This window comes from Megalops cyprinoides, chromosome 11, assembly GCF_013368585.1.
Source record: "Megalops cyprinoides isolate fMegCyp1 chromosome 11, fMegCyp1.pri, whole genome shotgun sequence".
Lineage (NCBI taxonomy): Eukaryota > Metazoa > Chordata > Actinopteri > Elopiformes > Megalopidae > Megalops > Megalops cyprinoides.
Genome location: NC_050593.1, coordinates 16,078,949 through 16,099,767, shown reverse-complemented (window position 1 = coordinate 16,099,767; position 20,819 = coordinate 16,078,949). Strand labels below are relative to the sequence as shown.

Below are 20,819 nucleotides of genomic sequence, written 5' to 3'. Positions count from 1 at the left end.
AGCGGACACAGGACCAGGGCATTTGTTGCACAGACAGACTGAATGAGAGACAAAGACAAAGCATCACGAATCATTACGGTGAGATTATGACCATGTCGGTACCAAAGCATTCAAATCTATGTTCTCTCATGCCTTACACACAGCCCCAGCAGCTCCCCACGCACCATGTCCTGTCTCTCAGCCATGCACAGGACCCTTTCAGAGACTGACCCCTACAGACAGCATCTCAGTCAAGCGTCCCTCAGTAAACACATAAATAATAAATATAAAGTAAAAAAATAAATAAAGTAAGAAAAACAGCAGCAGCATAGTGCATATGAAAACCATGAAGTGGTTGTGCCCGCTCTCCCCTCAATGGCAGGGAAAATGGCATAACTTCCACATTGCAGGGTGCAATTCCAGATTAACCCAAAGTCGCCAGTGCAATCATCAAAGCCACCAGTTCAGGTTGTCCAGGGAGAGAGAGCCAGACAAAGAGAGAGGAAGAGACAGAGAGAAAGACACAGAGACACCCCTGCCACATAACTGATGCGAACAGCCCCAGTCTCAGAGTCTTAGGCTCCGTAAGACAGAAACATTATATGCAGGGAGGGGTAAAACAGCAGAATGGACTAAAGCTCTTACCTGCGGCTGAAATGTGCTCTTCATGACTTCAAGTCTTCCTCAAAGGCTTTCAGTTTAGAGCAGCATGACCCATGACACAAACTGCACAAAACGTACACAGCATTAAAGCCAATGGAAAGGATACATTCTCACACCGCCCGATCGAGACCCAATGGCCAGGATCTTCTGAACAGGGTCAAATGCCAGAGCAGTGGGTTGGTATGGAAATCCATGCCGAACCGTCTGAAAGGGAAAACAAATTAATAAATAACAATTAAACAAATATTATGTGAATTACGAGAAGGCTTTAAGTGTTGGCAAGGCATATTAATGTTTCAATTGTATGACAGTAAAAGGTTAAAGACTGAAGATGTCTGCACAGCTGAAACATATTTGTTCACATATCCATGATTAGACCAAAGAATATGCCCTTTGCAGCACAGCCACTTTCCTAGCTAACCAAGTAGCTAGGTCAATAATGAGTGTAAAATGTCGTTGTGCTTTTTTCATACTCCGTTGAACATTGTAGACATATCAATAGTACCTACATTAGCCACTACTACTAGCCTACTGTATTGCAGTAATACAGACACTATGCGAGCAAATTAAGTACCCTTGTTTTTTACCACAGGTCTTGCTTTTTAACAGAGGAATAGGTAAATAGGTAAATTGGTGAATAGGAAACTGCACATGTATGACACATCACATGGAGAGATGTATGATCAGTGGGAGAAATTTACCTGTCTGTCCACTACCTCCGCCTAGGTGATGCTGCATTTAGACTTAGGCTGTCTACTGCCCAGTGACGCTGCATTTAGATTTAAGCTCTGAACTGCCTAGGGATGCTGACCTGCCCAGGGTCTAATCGATTGTGGTGGTTGGGAAATGTGCCCCCTTGTGCTCATTTTCTTTGTTTAATTGATTTATCATGATTATCTCTCTCCATTCATTAACGCTGCAGTCCCACAGAAAAATAAAAGATAAATACATCTTAAAATAAAAGTCAGAAAGAGAAATAAAAGCAAGAGAAGGAGAGGAGAAGAGACAGCAAGACAGGCAGAGAGAAACAGAGAAAGAGATAATGTGCCAGTGGTTACCAAGAGCAGGAGCTAAGCTCTGCTTTGTGTAAGCTAGGGTGAGTGTGTGAGCAGGGATAAGCTGCACTGCTATGTTTCAGACTTCAGTTTAACTCCAGCACCAAGCCCTGCCGTCTGCCCAGGTCATTACTCACCCTCCTACTAATGAAGGGCTCAGCTTATAGATTTTTTATTCAGGGAGCTGTTTTATTATGTGTTTCTAAGGCAGCTTGGCTCAAGCCTGCTCCCTGCGCCTGAGTCTGTGTTTAGACCCAGTCCTGCACTGACCCGCAGAAAGATGTGGCCTTCCAGAGCCATCTGAAAGTGCTGCACACCTCGCCCCCTGATGAACACGCCCATCCCTAACCTCCACAGCTAACCCCAGCTTTGTTTAAGGGATATTTATGTGACAGCTGTCTTATCTCTGGTCCGCTCCCAAAATATCACAGGGAAGGAACAGGCAGGCTTCATAAAGCAACCCTTCATAGGCCACAGCTCCCCAACAGAGGGGAAGGAGAGGATGATAGCGCCACCATATGTGAGTAAGTGAACTGAAGTTTTATTCTGAACTTAATCTTAAACTGTTGAACTCTACTGAACTTAATCTGTTAAGGAATGCAGAAATAAAACTAAACAAATCATGCTTATTTTTTATCTGGGGCTTCACAACACAAACTCATTTCATTTCACGGATTCAGGTGCTCAGGGTATTTCTTCCTTGTGTGGATATTATAATCACCCTCCCCAAGTACGTCTCCCAGCAGAACACTCAGCCAGTGTCCATAGAAACAGCACCACTGCTGTTTGTGTGAGGGAACTGCAAACAGGAGGAGTACGGACAGAGCGGAACTATATGCACTCCGCTATACCAGAACACAGCTAATCTGCTGTCCTGCACTTAAACAGAACAAAGAGAACCAATATACACCTCTACAATGAAATACTACAGAGAGAGAAGACATACTCCTCTACCTATCTAATTCTCTACACTGAGATAGTGACAGCATACTCCTCTATACTGAAACACTACAAGCACAGGGGTGCTCTTGTGCTCAACACAGAGAAATAATAATAATAATAATAATAACCAGTGCAAAAACAAATTAAACAGTAGTCTATCAAGGTATCCCTATTGTATAGCATATCAAAACTATAGGAGCAAAATTCTCAACAAATTTTATATTGCATATTAACACATATGAACAATGCTTTAAAACAATTTCAGTATGACATTTGCTAAATACATTTATAATATTTGTATGAAAGCATCAGTTTTCACTGTATTTTAACCAGAGGATGTTCTACAATCTCGTCAATGAGGTAAATGTTGTAAAATGAATACAATAAAATGCATTCTGAAAAACCCTAATAGTTACGTCCCAGCCTTATATGTGATTACAGACAGACAAGCAGTTTAATATGATTTATTAAAAAAGGCAGAGCCAGAGCAACCAACAACTGTCTGAATTGTGTTAGGACAATAATGAATACTATTGTAAATGACAGTACAATGCTACCTACTTACACAGTGCTAACAAAGCTTGCTCCCCTTTACACCCCTTCCACACCCACCAGCAGGATCCATCTACTGCTGTTCACTAAAACACCTCACATTGGCCTGACCTGGTCCTCTATACTGTACCTAAAGGACTGCATACTTCAACTTATCCCTGCTTGAACGAGAGCACACACCTCATAAACCATTAATGGTAAACACCAAGAACTGATGTGGCAATAAAAAGATTCTGTGCATGCGCATCTGTGTACTGGAAGGGAGATTTAGATGCAACAATACACAAGCATTTCACTAGCACCTGTACATTCTGCCAAGGTTAGTGGTTTCCTGCTGGTTTGATACAGACCTTTTTAATTAGCATGGGATTAGGGCCTCACAAAACAAGCGGCTTTGTTTCTCATCCAACTGATTACCTCAATCTAGTGAGTAAGAGATAGATCCAAGCCACAGGCAAGGACCCCTGAAATCCCCACATGGAGTGGCTCCTCCATGTTCAGCTCAGGTCTATGAAAAACATGCTGCCACAGATAGCTGCACTCCCTCCACACGGAGAGGAATGAAAGCATTAAAAATGAATGGTACATGGCCAGTGTACCCATTCACTATCTGGGAAATGCATTTACCATGGTGAATCTCGATCACCTCATTTATATTTCAATCCTGTTCGTTTTTATCATAGATTGCCTTCCTCATGATGTAGTGATGTTATCTTTTATTAAAGTGCAATTGTGTATAGAGAGTCCAGTCGATACATGCAGTATATTTCCATTAAGTGAACTGCAATGGTCACGAACGGGATAATTGATATGAAACGCATGGCATGCGATCCACATGATGTCCGGATGCTCTTGTCTGTGAGTGCCGAAGCTGGCAGCTTGGAGATATCAGACAGCTGGTCAGTTAGCTGCAGACCTGCTAGAATAGCGCTTTCTGTTCTCCTGGCAGACGGTTACACCCATATGGGAGAGTTGGAGAGAGCAGCTCCACTCAGCTGGAGCTGTTGAAATAGCACCATTAAACAGGACACATGCAGGAATAAAACGCAAGCTCACTTCCTGTGTATTTATGTAGTAATGGAGGAGAGAACCTCTTGTTTCAAAGTAAAATTGCATCAGGTTACAGATCTCTAGCCCTCATCAAATGTCACGCTGTATCAACCACCCCCTGCCAATCACAGCTGACGTAAGGGCCTTTGGGGCCTATTGGTCTACCTCCAGTCACCTGCCAACTCTGGCCCCATCACACCCAATCAAGCCCAACCTCTCTCTCTCCCTCTGGGCCCCACAGACAAAAGTTTGTTTTGTAAAGTTATCCCTGGGGGTGGCAATTGGGGAAGCAGGGGCAGGTGTTAGGAAGAGGTAGAAAAACCGGCAGAAGGAGTCAGTGACAGAGAGAGAGAGAGAGAGAGAGAGAGAGAGAGAGAGAGAGAGAGGAAGAGATGTCCACAAGCCCTCTGAGGCCTGAACATCTCCCTGGCCTGAGAGAGGAAGTAAAAAATTAATGAAAGAGAAACTCGGAAAAGTAAGTACACTTATAAATAAATCACACCCAGACAGCTGGGTCACAGCACGGTTCAAAGCAAAGAGAGAAAAGTAACACGAAAGGAATAAGGTTAGGCTATATCCTACAAGTGGCAAGGACTGCATGACAACCTGAACTTTCTATTCACATTCTTAACCTCTCAATATGAAATAACAAGTTTAAGTTGTTCTGCGGTGAAGACCATTCATTTGAAATGGGTACAAGAGTGTACAACAAGAAACTCCAAACAGCTGTTCAGTCTGGCCCAACACCAATTATGTGTCTAAATCACATCTGAATGCAGTCATTTTTTTTATCTGCACTACAGCTACTGTTCTTGAATAATCCTGACCCCCTTCCCCCACTAATCAGATGCATTACTAATCTTTGTTCCCTTTGCAACCTTCAGTTGTACCAATGGCTGGTGAGAGACTGCATGTTATTCATGACACAGAACCCTAACCCAGAGAAAGGGAAAGTGGGATCAGAGTGATATATCCATTGTTCAGCCTGAAACTTCTTCACTTGTACATTTTCCACAATGCAGATGTAATCCTAACACTCACAGTTTGTTCCGCCTGTCAGAGAAATTTTTCAGACTGATTTCTTTTAATGGCTTCTCTACGACCACCTGACCCTCTGTGAACCGAAGACCAGACAGGTCTAAACTCATCTGTAATTGAATATATCTCAGATTTACCACCCTTCAGTCCTCACATCAGCAGCATATGCGTTCAGATGTGCACTTTCTGCATCATATCCACCCTCCTATTCCTGTATTGCTCTATGCCAGGAGAAAAACGGGGCTCTAGCAGGTGTAGCATTCAGCTGTTAAGGACAAAGCCTACAGGATAGATAATGATCAGTGCTCCATTGTGTTTGCAACTCAGCATGTGTCTGTTTAAATATATTCTGTAAACAGAGCACACACACATGGATCTAAAAGGAAAGGGCATACTAATATTGTCCAGGGTTAAGTGTGTGTAAGTGTGGATGCTCGTGTGCAGTTTCTCCGTTTTGAAGAAGAAATAAAGTAGCAGGAAATTGACATGGGAGAGACAGCAAAGGCAAAACCAAGAACGTGGAATGAGGAATTAGTCCAAATGACCAGTCGTGGCATCGCAAAGCATGAAGCCTTCTATATACGCTAACCCTGCTGTTCCATCTCACTTCTTTGTCCTCGATACTCTGAATACTTATGATCTCACGTGCCAGCTGGCGCTTAGACAGTCATGAGTAATGCCTTCATAACACATTTAATATTCCGAGGGGTGGGGAAATTTGTCTTCTATGAGCCAGCACATCTCTCGCACATTAAACTGCACAGGGCTGTCCTGCTTCTGTAGTGTGAAGCTTGTACAATCTGCACGACATTTCTGTATCTGTGCACCTGAAGGGGAAGAATGGTGCAAAGGCTAACCTCATAGAATCGTGTTGGAAGCTGGGACAAAGATTTCGAGTCTACTCTAAAGCTCCTTTGAAATGGTGACGGGAATGGAAGAGAGTGCTGAGCACAGAGGACAGGAGGCGGGGCTTCTGAGCCCTGTGGGGAGCGAAGACTGAAGAGCGAAAACGGCACTACGCCAAAACAGTGATCGACTCATTGCATGCTGGACGGGCCCTCGGAGTGCTGGGTCAATGAGTACTCCACCACTCGAATCGTTTTTTTTTACAAGGACATTGCTTAATTTCTGATCGCCTCCATCACCTTCTCTTACCAGGAGACCTTTAGATCTTTACCCAAGTAGACTAGTGAAAACGGCTGCGCAGCAATATTAACACACACAGTATTGATCCATATTTAGCATTTCTTGGCTCTACAGGGATTCCTCTTTTTATCTACCTTTGTGGAAACACAATAGGTGGTTATACCACCAGGACCAGAGCTTGCAGTAAATATACATTGAGAGGAGGAGAAAGGAAGTGAGCTGACATGATTTTTTTCCCCCTACAGTCACTCTATAATGGCCTGGTTTCCTCAGTTGTGTCAAGTGAGATCAGCGCACTCAGCACAATGGTATGTCTTACTCACAGTCCCGTAACAACACGCTGAAAACTGCGCCTCCTCCGCCTACCGCTCATTAACTTCCCAGATTTGTGTGTCTATGTCTTCGTCTGCACATATGCGTGCATGATGATGCCCGTGTGCGTGTTCGTATTGAGTGACAATACGACCGTTTGCATGTTGTCTGGATAATTTCATTTTAGAATGTTAGCGTGCGGATGTTGGTAGTCCTAGGCCCACTTATGTATGAGCATGCACATGTACATACATGTTTGACCCCTGGCAGCTTATATGTCATAACAGATGAAGCAAACATGTCAACATCCTCATCCATCAGAAGGCTGGCCTATGGCCCCTTGGTGATTTGGTGAGAAAAAGGAGGGGATGTAAGACACTGCTATGGCAGTTATTTCCATTAGAAGGTAAAGAGCAGCTGGCTCCATGTGAAAAAGGTCAGCTGCCAGATGATAAAAGAGACATTTTAATATTTAGAACATTTATTCATCTATATTCTTATGGAAGATATGATTAAATATATGATGAAAAGGATATGAATTATTACAGATCATTTGAAATTATGTAGCCTAATTACTAGTGGGCTACATGTATGCAATCCAGACAGGCATGAGATAAATACCTCTTGTTGTTTTTTGTTTTGGTTTTGTTTTTACAGATTAGTGTTTGAAAATAATACAATAAGCACTGTTTTATTGTTTTTGTGTCAGTGGGTGATAGTAATCACCATGGTTTACAGTGTCAACAGATACAAATTACTCTATAATTTGTCTTGTAATTGTAACTTGTAATTTGTCAAATTTGTCTATATTCCGGTGTAACTTAATATTCATTTTCAGGTTTCATTCACAGTAGTTACAATGTAACTTCATTTGTTCTATGTGAATATAACTGTGTACATTTAGGGAAAATGGTGTAGATGCAACACAACAGTGCAATTCCTAACACACAGCCATGGATAATAGCTTGATTAAGTCGTTTACATGTCTCTGCAAAGCGAGGTGTTTCCCAAATATTCCCATGTAAATGCCACTAAATGATGGAAAGAGGAGGGATCAGGGGCTTTTGCCACGAAGTAAACTTTGCAAAACTGGTATGCTGCTGTTCCATGTTCTGTCCTTTTCGGGTGAAGTAGGTATAGCCGTACCACGCTACAACATTATTGCATGTTCGTCTTAGGCCTACTGCACCTTCTGGCTAGCTAGCATCAGCAGTGTCATCAATAATATCATTAACAAAGACAATGTTTCTCTTCTTCTTTCTGTTCTGCACAGGTTTAATACAAACAGAAAAGCGTGATTAAGGTTTTTACATTTTCAGATAAGTCCTACAATACTGCTAATAAGATAGGAGTATTCCACATATCTTACTATGATTGTGTTTACTGTGACTAAGGGCTTAAGTGCATTAAAATAATGAAAGTAAGGTGATTCCATGACTTCTGCCTAACTTGGAGTATTGTCTTAATCACATTAAGCTAAACAGCCACTGAGCTATGCAAATGAGACTGAGTACAAGCTTAAACTAAAATACACATAAAACCATTTTTTAAGTTCAGATCTTGTTTAAAAAAGGTCCACCATGGCTGCCTTACTCTGCACGCTGATTTATGTGTTAGCGCAGGCGTGAGGTATCATTTCACTCTTGACAGAGGACAAAAAAGAAGAGCAATACTCTCTGGAAGCAGGAGATGATTGAAAAGCCTCTTCATTTACAGTCTTATTAGTCATGAGGACCAGATCCAGCTCTTATGACAGGAAAGAGGCCAGGCTTCTGGGGCACTGAACCCCCTCTGGTGTCACAGACTACTATCTCAGCACTTCGCTGATGCACATCCTGCAGACTTCTGCTTTACATTTGACAGGAGGACTGTGGCGATCCATCACACTGCATAATTAAGCTAAATTAATCTGAAGTGTTGTTGGGTCACTGAGACAGTTACATCATTAGGACATGCCCTTGGTGAAGATACCGTGAGCCCGAGGAAATCTCTTCATCTGACCTCAAACACAAACAGACCCAAACAGAAATCTGAGGCACAGGGAAGAATGCATGTCCCCTATGACCTTGGACTTTTTGGGATCAGTTTAGTGCTAGTGCTTCAATATTATGTTTGTTAAAGTTATAATACGGGCAAAGAAGGAATTCTACCCATTTCACTTCCATGAGAGAAAACTCATCTCGACATAAGAAAAGATACCCATATAATGATCTACAACAAAAAAACACAATTTATTTTAAAGTGAGCATGCAAAATTTGTCCAAAAAGCCAACGATTATGCTGAGTAAAGTCACACTACAGAAAAACAAAGGTGGCTGCTCTGACAGAAGGGAGAGAAAAGCCACTCTGCAATGTGCTCCTTTCCAGGGGTGGCATCCCATCTTTCCACATCAGAGGCCGCGGCACGGCCCATTCGCACCCATTACGAGATGAAACGGAGGTAACAGCCGTCCTTCTGGAGAGAGCCAGGCCTTTGTCACCATGCTGCTATTGTTGGATCTCCTCTGACCAGAACACTCCGCGAGGCAGCGATGAAGAGACCAGGGGTATCATGTGCTGCTGAGCCCTAATGGACATGCGGCCACTGGATCAAAGCATCCAACTGTTCAATTTGACTCACTCCACAAAGGCCGGGCAAAGAATCTTACATGTGACCGCCTAATGTGCTGTCATCATGGATCTGAGTTGTAAACCCAGCCATCTTCAGAAATTGAGAAAAAATATCTACCTACATAATCTTTTCTTCTTTTAAGGAGTAAAGGAAATGTTGAGGTTCAAAAAGATGCTGAACCGCTGGCACAAGGAGAAATGCTTGACCGTGACACGTTCTGCGATGAATTGCTTTTACAAAGAGAACATGTAGCAGGGACACAAGATTTGCCTTTTGATCTCATTCATTCATCACATTTCACTAAGTGCATTAGCCCCGACACAGTGTTCCTTCTGAGAACTCTTGGGTACAAACATCGATCAGCCTAGCACATTCATTACTTCTGAAAGATAATTAAAGTGAGAGAATTCTCTGCATCATGTCTGGAAATCCTCTTCAATCACAGTTAAAATGTTGTGTCCAGTTTTGTTATTTTTAAGTTCTAAGGCCATCTTTTTTTGTTTTTATTTTGTATTTTTTTCCTGAAAAAGTGAAAACCTAGTTGTTTAAGTTACATGAAAAGTTTGCGCCCCCGCGTGTGTATACTTGTGGCTATATGTATGTATGACCACAATATGCAGGATGTGAAAACAATCAGTGACAAGACAGTGTCCTCATTTAACGCCAGGACTATGACGGATATCAGGAGGAATACTATGTTATCAGCGCTGTTATGTTGTTTAACAGGAGCAAATGCGATGATGCAATGTCATGTTCACTGTGTCTCCTAAGTGCCAGAACAACAATAAAATCAATAAAAGGCAGATGGTCCCTAATGGAGAACAGCGCTGCTCAAAGTTCCACCAGCCTCACAGAGAAAGAGAGAGCCGGGCACACATATGTGTCCTGCCAAGGGGCTGCCAGCACTTCAGTCCAAATACTTCACACGATGAAGGGCATCTGTGGGCTTATGGGTTGCAATATTGATACTTTCTGATCCTCCCATGTTAATGCTACATGGGGTGAACCGCAGTGCATAGGGTGGAGAAAAAACATAGACTCCAGATGTTATTCTGGCCACAGCCCCGTGGCAGATGCTGAAACACCAATTGATGTTTCAGTTACATACAATCACAGGAGATGAGTACGAGCAGATATACATGCGGATATACCGCATGCAGAGGCAGGCTCCCGTGCTCTCCCACGACACACACCGTTCGCTCCATCGCTCCACTCAGCCCCACGGCCTGGCCGCTCCGCTGCGCTAGCTACTGCCTTTTCCCCTCCTTCAGTCTCTCTCTCTCTCTGTCTCTCTCTCTCTCTCTCCTCCTCCTCTCTTCTCTGCTACAGCTCTATCCACCTCATTCATTCTGCAATGAATAATTCACCCAGATTCAAAAATTCGCTCCTCGAAGCGTAGGAATAATCGCTGTAGTCAGCGTCCTATACATCAACGGGCAGCAACCGGCGCTGCTACTTCTAAAAATAACCCTCCACAAAAATCAGCTAGATAGTACCGCAGGACCCGTTACTTTTTTATGTAAGGAAGTAACTGCAGTTATGTCATCAATTCCAGACCCAATTTACTTCCTGCAGATGGATATCCCAGTCGTACAATAACAGACCTGCATCGTTTCAGAGATTCGAGCAGATTAGAGAAACCCTCAAAGAATTCAGTGGCTTGTTATTGCGTGCCAGCATGGCTTGGTACCAGTAATAGGAGATGAAATGACTAGCAGGAGGTCAGCGCCGCACAGAAGACAGCTCCAGAGCCTGTGTGGGATTTCTGAAATCATGCCTAATAACAGGGTTCCATTGAGGGGGTATTGGCTTTCTCTGTGAAATCCCACACCAGACATAACAGTATGTATCACATCACATTTTATCACAGGCCTTCTCCCCCCTGTGGTCACAGGACAATTATAATATCCCAGCGATACACACATGCACACACTCACATGCATGCACACACACACTCTCTCTCTCTCTCTCTCCCTCTCTCTCTCTCTCTCTAAACTATAGGCATAAACAGACAATCTAAACACAATACTGTTATCATTGACAGATGTGTTTATTTTACACTTGTTAGGTGTGTACAGAGAAGTGCAGAGAACCAACCCAAATCAGTTACCAAAACATGTACCAAGATCCATCTACAGCAAAATATTTTGCAGTCTCAAACACAGAAGTCAAAGGTTTAGCTCAGATGTGTTCATTTAAGAGTAATGCTATGTTTGGTAGTTTCTTGAGATGACACACCCGGTTAAAGTTGTGTATAGCTTGGCTCAGTGTGTAGCATCCGCCAGACAACGCAATAGACTGCGGTATGTGGTATTCTGCTTGCACTTGGCTGGCAACACCAAATAATCAACCATATCGTAGTCATCTTGCGGTGCAGCGAGTTTGTGGCAACCAGACTTTGTCAAGAATTGCCTTCAGTTAAGCATACTTCAATCAAGCCGCAACACAGATGGAGAAACTCACCTTACAAATCTGAAAGTTTTCAGAAACGAGCGTCTCCTGCACTTCAATTTCTCTGGGAGTCACCGCTGCGGTGGGAGTACCGGCCGTGCTGCTGCAAACCGGGGCACTGCCGACATTAACTGGTGAAGAGGTTGTCAGTCCGTCCAAAACCTTCCGAAACTTCTTCATTTTGGACGAAGTGTGTATAAATGTCAATAACAATTTCTGCCTAAAATATTATGTCGATTCAATTCAAATTACATTGATAAAACGCCGCCAGAGTCATGAAAAATCCCGGAAATTCAACGTAGCTGTGCCTGCAGCTCCTATGCTCCCCTATTCTCCCAAGTACAATTTAAAAAGTCGTAGAGTGACTTCATCCTTATCAGCCTTTTTGAAGAGCAATGTATGTCCATATCACTGAAAAAGAACAATGCAAAACAAAATGAAAATGCGAGTGAATGATTGGGTATGTATTAAATGTACTTCAAGTTCGAGCTAAATTATTTAACTTCATTATTTCCACATGATGAAGTAATTTCTTAAAATCACAAAAAGAAAAAAAAAACGCAACGCCAATATGACGACAAATAAAGAGATGTTGAAATGATTACCGGACAAACAACGGAATAACCTAATATTAACAAAGATTGTCAATCTAGTTCATCACATAAAACACGGATGTTTTCAGAAAAGAAAGATCTTCACATACACACACACACATACACACACGTGCGCGCACACACACGCACGCACACACACAAGAAAAAAAGACGGGAGAGAAGACTGCAGTTCTAAGAAGCTTGTTTTCACTCGCTTAGAAAAGAAAAAAACCAAGTCTTAGAAATACAGCTCTGAATTTGTCTTCGCGTCGGGAGGTAGATCCAGCGCGTTGTACATACAAGAAATTAGTCTCTTTCTAGATTTCCTGCAGCGAAGTGCGAGTCGCTGGCCACGGTACTGAAAACTAACGCCTGCGCCCCGCCTCTGGCCACCGCTATCATCTCCCCGCCCTTTGCCAGCTACGATTGGGTAACGAGCAAAACGACTGTCATTTAACTGCTGATAGAGATATTTCGATACACTGTGCATTGCTTACTTAGTACATACACGCATGAAGGTTTGAAGAAAGAAAGAAAGAAAGAGAAAAGCATTTATTAATTCATTTTTTTTCCCCCAAACGCATCTCTCAGTGCTCTTGACTGACAGACACAGACGTTGGCCTATTGTTCTAGACACCCGGTAAATACGTCGGGATCTCTCGCATTCGACGCTCCCCTGATTGGTTCGCTTTAACCTTTCCCAGCTGTTTGTATTTGACAACTGTGCAATTAATCACCGTCACAACAATTCAGGAGGAAGCAGGCTTTTTCTTGGAACCGTAGTTCCACGTGAGCAGGACCCGACTCCGATATACTCTCTTGTCTTGCGCAGAAAAAAAAAAATCTTAAGGAAATAAGACATTTCAAGCCAGTCAAAAGCTTCAACTACACCCATCTAGTCGGAAAAAATACTGTTGTTTCCTCACATGTGAAACACGATAAAACCCGACACTGATGATGCTAATAGTAATGACAGTAATAAAATCACAAAGCTGAAGCTCTCCACAGAGCGCTGCATTGTGTAACCACTTACATCATCAACCTCGCCTCCTCTCAACGTTACTTGTCTGGAGTCAAACGCATACGTTTCCCTCAAGCAATGAGGAGGCACAGAAACATCATCGAATATATAATGTAAATGCCAGCAAAATCAACAAATCTGTGTTTGATTATTACAGGAGAGAGTATTTTACACGTGTAACCACAACAATAATAAGAACGTGATGCTGTCATCATAATCGTTTTGATGCAATGCAGTGGCAGCTTTAGTTTTACTGAAAATAATGGTGTTTCACAAGAAGCCAGGTATCTCTATTTACTGAAGGAGTGAAAAAAAGCATTTCCCGTTATATATCAATGCATTTGAATAAATACTACAGTCTACAACAAATAAATAAAAACACTTTATGATATTTATGTAGTGGAGAAAGTATTTATCCATATTCTATTACCATTACATTTGTGACACTCCCTCTGAAAAGCTAAAGAAACTGCAGGATTTTTTTTTAATCTGTCGTAGTACAAAAAAATCCATTGAGCATAGGAATGGGAAGGGCAGTGAAAAAGCACAAATAATCCTCCTCTTTGCACCCTCTGAGTACACAGCGTTCAAGATAATACCTCTGCCAAGACTGTGGCACCGAGAGTGAGCGACATAGTGGGGGACATGGTTAATCTTACAGCTAAAACCTGCCAACAGGGATTAGGATACCAGACACGTCAGGAGCCCCAGAGAGACCCCAAATTAGTGAATTATGGGGAGGCATCGAGCAGAAAGGCTTTAATGTTGCAGTGAAACTTCACTGAATTCCCCCTCTGTGTGCCAAAGAAAAAGGCCGTGTGTGGCTTTTTTGTTGTTCAGTAAATGCTCATGCTGACAGCGACTTGATGTTGTCTGTGTGTGATCATCATTGGGTTGTATGTTTAAAACCAGAGAGATGCCTCTCCCAACCCCCCGCCAGCAGAGTGTTGTTTTGAAACATTAGAACTAATCAGCAGCTTCACATATAAAATAATTACTTTCAGAGCTTGAAAAAAAAATGTCATGGCTAGATACAGAAAGTGTGAGCAAGGAAGCAGAAAGCAGTTGTCAGTAAGGTCATATAAAGGTGTACGATAAAGTATATATTTGTACAAATATATCTGGGCCTTTTCAGCATAGTTGTGCACTATCTGTGGTTTTGGTTTCTCCCTCTCAGCAGGCTGTTTAGCCATTGGTCAGTTGGGTCTATTTATCTGATACACCTGCACTAAAGCGGCAGCAACAGCCTCATCGTACAAACACTCGGTCATGCTAATACATGGGGGCGTAGCTTGTATTAGCCTGTAGCTTGTAATACATGGGCTTCTAGCTGAGGCATTGTATTGCATTGCTTGTTGCTCTTGATAGAACATGTGTAATGTCATCATCCCTGTCTGACCCTTAGCCCACTATAGAATACTGATACAATTCTTACCGTACTGCACCCCATCTAACCTTATCCACCTACAGTAGCTTCCAAGCTATCTCACTGGTGGGCTGTACAATTTCCAGTCTGCCGCTGTAAAGTCTGATTTCCTTTTGGCCTCCCTTCTCTCAATCTAGGTCTTTACTTCCATGGAAGTAACAGAGTGGAGCACTGCCGCATCTGCCGCTCTTTCAGTCTGCGTCGGCCTTCACTCACAGGTGATCTACTATGCCTGTACTCCTCTTTTGAATATCATGCCCTGTCATTCACTAACCCAACTGTACTATTCACACCATCGCCCACTCGGAATTCCCACTCAGGTCCCTCCCAAAGGATGGGACACTGCTGGTTCTGCTGATTTCAACATTTTCAGCAAGCTACCTCCCCCTGCTCCACACCTTCAGACTCAACCTTTTGCAGTCACCCTCCACAGAAAAAGTGGGCAACCAGCTGTTTTCCTCAGGAACTGCATCACTTCCAGTCTCAGGGTTACCTCAGGGTTACCTTGCCTCCACCTTTGTCACCACTATCCCACTATTCCTTCATGCTTCCCCTTTCCGCTAAACGCCTGGGACCTGTGTCTACCCCGCAGTGATCTGCCATCATAACGTCCATAATCTGTCTCTGTCTGTTCTTTCTTCCATACTCCTTTCTCCCCTCCCATCCATCTAAATGTTCTTACACAGCTGATACAGTGAACTGTCATGTTACCCTGACAGTGACGGGCATTTGGGACACTGTTGTCAGCTGGATCTCTGGCTTGAAGAGGGGCCGTATCAGCCTCTCATAGCCTCTCAGCATTAAGTCCCCCAGGGCTCTGTGCTTGATCCCCTTCTGTTCTCATTGTGCATAAGATCACTTGACTCTTATTTTTTTCCCATGGATTCTCATATCAGTGTTCTGCTGATCGCACTATTTGCCCCATCTGACACTCAGATCTCATCACACATCTCAGCTTGTGAAGCTGACATCTCATCATGGATGTCTAATCATCACCTGAAGCTAAAAAAAGCCTCTAATAATAAGTTTCTCTCCCTTCCAAGATGTCATCATCACCCTAGAAAGCACAACCCTGCTTTGTAAGCATTGGTTTTCATGCTAATTTATTACAAACATTTTGTACTCATTCTTTGTAAATCACTCTGGATGAGAGCATATGCTAAATGACAAATGGTAAATGTGAATGTAAGTATATGGTAGCTTTCTCATAGGAGTCTGGTATTTTTCGGCCATCATGTAATCCAAGAATTATTCCACTAGAAACTGCTCTACTGTTCTCCATCACCATCCAGTAGATTACTCTCACACACGACCAGACCATCAGTATGAACAACGAACATTTTGTTTGTTTTATTCTTACTCCACGTTTAGCAGCATAATCCCACAGGCCATCATCAGCCCATGCAAGAACAGCAGCAAAAAAATGGACAACAGAGTCAGTTCTGGCATCCAGCCAGTTCTCTTTTTTAAGAACGCCTGCAGTGCGGGGACAATGTAGTGTCATCTGGGGAACATAGTGTTACACTTGCCTATATTAGGGTTGGCTGATACTCCACAGTACTTATCAGGCTCTGGAAATAAAATGTGAGTGTCTTGGGGGAGTGGTGATGTTGGAGAGTACGGGAGAAAGTACGTCCTGCTTGTTGCCCAGTGCTTTTAAGGCTGCTGTGTGGGACATTAAATGCCTGGCTGTTCATCGCCAGGCTGCCAGCATCACGCTTTGGGTGAAGGGTCAGAGCAAATGGCACATTTCCAACATTTTTCTTTAATGATGCTGAGCGAGAGTCGTAATTGGTTGGGTGAAGGGTGGGTACCAGCTAGTCAAACACAACAGCACATGTTTAGTTCCGTTACACTGGTCAGCTATAGCCTCTGCAGATGCATGGCCTGTGTGAACCTTTTCTATGTGAAAACAGGACAACAAGAATGATTGTCTCTTCAAAGCAACCATGTATTGTAAGGCACAGCATTTTTATTTTTAGCTAGGGCTACAATCATTTGGTTGTGTTCCATTGTTCAGTGTAGTGGATGTGGAGAGAACTGTTTGCTCAAGCTGTGGGCCCAGAATTGGCTGTGAGATGTCTCATTTGAAGGAAATATTCTTCTGATTGCTATACATAGGCATTAACACTTATATAATGACTTGCGCATTGGTCTGAACACATAGAAAAAGATGATGATTCTACTTGCATGAGCCCAGGTGCAGGTGCATCTTCCGGTGGCTCAGCTGTGGAGTTGATGGTGTGTAAAAAGGGCACACAAGGAGAGGATGAGGACAGGTGGGAGGAGAGGGTGTGTTTTAGCCTCTCCTCACAGTTTGCTGGGGAGTACTGAGGTTTAGCGGTAGACGCAGTGACAGCGGGAACAGATTCAGTTGGCAGAGTTATCGTACCATGAAAAGCGCATTTTGCTAAAACCACGCCTGTAAAAACTCATCTGTGCAAGAGTAAATGTAAAATGTGTTGAGGACATTATCAAGTGCTTCTTTGAGAACATTGACTTCCCCAAAGGAACACATTGTTGAACTCTGTTTGGAGGGCGTGTCTACTCTCAAGCTCCAGTCATTTTCCCTATAACAGATAAAAGTCAGAGTAATTGGAAATCACCATTTCAAACATTCCTTCAGAACATCTGACAGGCATGTGCGCATGTCAAAATCATGTCACATCCCATTTTGCTGAATGCGATTATTTGAAATGAAATTGCCACTTCCTGGGGACAGCCTCCACATTCCCTCTCATGTGCCTGTTTTATTACATTCCTTCGATCAGATGATGTTGCTTGCATTTTAATTGTGGCTTTGATATACCAGTTTAAAAGGACAGTGGCTCCATGTTACATCATTGAAAATTTGGCATCTTATTAGGCAATTGTGTTATTTAAATGTGCTTGCCATCAACAAAGTCACTTAACCATGCTAACCGCGCAATTTTGTCATGTATGTCACAGATCCTGTGAAATTAAGAAATGCTTTGAAAATCCAGAGAGATTTTAATCTGATCATAATATGTGAGCAGCACAAAATTAAACAGGGATTACACAAAGCACTTCAAATGCATGATGCATTACCTTCACATTAAATTAAATTATGAAACCTGCAGCTAATTTGCTGCTAGTGAAGTAAGTTATTCATACATACCAACGATTATGATTATCCCACATCTGCTACTAGTGGGTACACTGTAATTTTTCATCTTCGTGTTTTAAGCATCTCTAAGCCTGTCTTGTTTGTACCTTACAAAGGACTCCAGCTAAAGGGTGAATGCCCATAAAGAATAAGGTACAGAATGCACAGAACTCAACTGCACATCTTCTCATACCTGTGAGCACAGTTCCTCAGTTCTCAGTAGGCCGCACTGGCTGATAATTAAATCAAGAGTGGAAAATTGTCTTCCTTGCACAAAAGGCTGTTGCTGGAGAGGCTCCTACATATACTCTCCACAACAAAGGCTTGCTCAGGTCCACAGATGCAACAGTAAGCTGCTTATAGGAAGTAAGTTCATAAGCACCTCTATAGATTTGTTCTTTTGCCAGTGCAGCCCCACATAATGAGACGCACTCTTTAGGGAGCTTAAATAAACAGCGTGTAACCTTACCATAGCAAATACTTTTTACAAGCCACTTACTTTTACAAAACTACCTCTTTACTTAAAATGTTTGTTCTGGATGTTACCTTCACTGAAATTTTAACTGGTATCATTGTAGTACTGGTTTCTAGCATTTATTATCTTACTCTGCCATTATTTACTTAGAATTAAGTGTCTAGGGGGGCAAACAAAGATGTTACCAATATGCAATGAGCCCCTTGCCATAACATACTTTTTCCAATTACATTAGCAAACTCCATCCATATATGCTATCTGTTATATAGATGTTATTTTAAATATTTAGAAAATTAGCCAAAAAGGCATCTTTTTGACCATTCAGTTATTTAAAAGCCATTTGGTACGCAAAATCTTTGCACCTATCCAGATCTATTTTGTGAAGGACACTCTATGCAAATCAATCAGCCTAATTTGTACAAAAATATGAAAATGACCTGAACTCATTCACCATTTGGTCAGTTGCTCTCAGATTTAGTATGCAAGCACATGGGCCCTCTAAGTACTTTTGAAAACTTTAAAAATGATTCAGTGAAATCATGTGAGAAGTGGTTGAAAATGTGGAAAAAAAGTTAATTGAATGTTGAAAAGTAATGTTTTTAAATGTTGAAAAGTAATTCTTTATTAAAATGACATGTAGGTCAGATTGACACAATGTTTGGTTAGTAACACTTTTGAGATATACTCTAGTTAAACTGCAAACTAATTGCAATGTAAATTATCTGGTTATTCACATAACACAAATTAAACATTATAAACATGATGGTAAAAATATTCCCCAATCTTAGTATAAACTTTTGGCAGAAATCCATCACTGAGGCAAAACAGATTTTTTTGTTTCATATTATAATATTAAGCAAGCTCCACTATAAGTGATGTGACATTTGTAGCTAGCTCTCCATGTTTAATGCACTGCTTCAGCAACAATTTTAGCCATTATCTTGAGAGTACTCCAGCAACCTGATCATTGTTGACTTTATTTATGTAATCATTTTCAGGTAGTGCTCCTTAAAATGACTAATTATTTTGGAAATCTAAACAGAACAACATTATTCATGCAGTCTATTTTTGCACCACACAATCAGTTGTTTTCCACTGCCCACCTGCTTCAGATCACACATGGACAGATGCTCTCTTTCTGTTTCAGTTATAGCAATACTGCGGTGATGTCCTTATAAGCATTGTTTTAAATGATATGAAAAACAAAAATGAGACCAAATTGGTGAGTGTTGCCATTTTTGATGATAAAATGTCAAAGCAGTTGGAAAAACCTCCTGGCCTACATTTTCATACATCTTAAACAACATTATCTGAAAATCCATCTGATTTTTTTTTTTATTACCAGAATGAATATTTTAATATGAATTGATATATTCCACTATGTTTTAAGGTCTGCATGTCAGTCTCTCAAAGCCAGCCTCTTTCTATCTGATAACTGATTCATACTTTAAAGATGGTTGATGCTCTGATATCATCTGATACTGATATTTATAACTGATTCATTTCCCAATTGAATTTATATTACTTGATAGAGGCCCATTGGGATTGTTTAAAGGGATGGGTCAGAGCAGTCTGGGAAATTTCAGAATGGAATAACTGAGAAACAAAGACCAGGTCCCTCACTGACCTCACAGTATAATTCACAGTGTCTCCCCCCCCTCTGAAATTAGAGAAAAAAGTAAACACAATTGACCCGCTTAGGATCAATACTGGCTCCGGTCAGACCACCGTGCATGTGATACGAGACTTCCTAGTTTCATTTGTTTCACATCCTTTCCTTTCAGCAATTTGTTTTGGGTGAATAATTACATCATGGTGCTTCCCCCTTTCAGAACATCCTTATCTTACCTTGACCAGAACACAGAGGTGATGACCTCATTTCAAACCAAGAGGGAAAAGACGTGGTACATATCCATTTCCTCCACTTTGAAATGTCACCGTAAATGGGGCCTGTGCTTCCAGAGGAATGTGCTGCAGTCAGTGCTGAGATTGGTTTCATTTACCAGAACATCTCTTTCACATGTTACACGACATACCAAGCAGAGATGTCCAGGTGCACACTGCTGTTCTGCTGCGTCTTATATTTTAACGAGCATGGTAGATATCATGCATTCATTTACTGTCATTGTTGTAGAATAGCTGAGAGGTGACAGGGAAAAAAAAAAACTGACGAGACCAAAGGTTTGGTGATCCTGTGATGGTGTTTTATTCACCCAAACCCGCGACAGGTGAAAGTAACAAAAAAATATATACTAAACTAACATAATGAAAAAAAGAGAAAAAAATACTAGTGCAAACAAAAAGAAGACAAAAAAAACAAAATACAAACAATAGTTGCATAAGGCAGGTAAAAAGAGAATACTTCAATTATACAGCTG

At 41.8% G+C, this 20,819-nt stretch overlaps 1 protein-coding gene across 13 annotated transcripts in view; it reads right to left on the bottom strand.

Annotated features, from left to right (window-relative positions):
* LOC118786030 (syntaxin-binding protein 5-like) overlaps nt 1–12,913 on the bottom strand; it is a 114,551-nt gene extending 101,638 nt beyond the window's left edge. For 10 of the 13 annotated variants that reach the window (XM_036541033.1, XM_036541043.1, XM_036541039.1 and 7 more), the window contains exons 1-2: nt 11,812–12,346; nt 749–846 (exon numbers count right to left, since the gene is read on the bottom strand). In XM_036541033.1, coding sequence (XP_036396926.1) covers nt 749–846; nt 11,812–11,979 — 266 coding nt within the window. In that variant the 5' untranslated portion in view covers nt 11,980–12,346. Of the gene's footprint in view, nt 1–748; nt 847–11,811; nt 12,347–12,404; nt 12,489–12,692; nt 12,813–12,889 lie in introns of those variants that run through there. The other 3 variants (XM_036541037.1, XM_036541035.1, XM_036541036.1) reach the window with 3 other exon arrangements.
* Nucleotides 12,914–20,819: the final 7,906 nt, after the last annotated feature.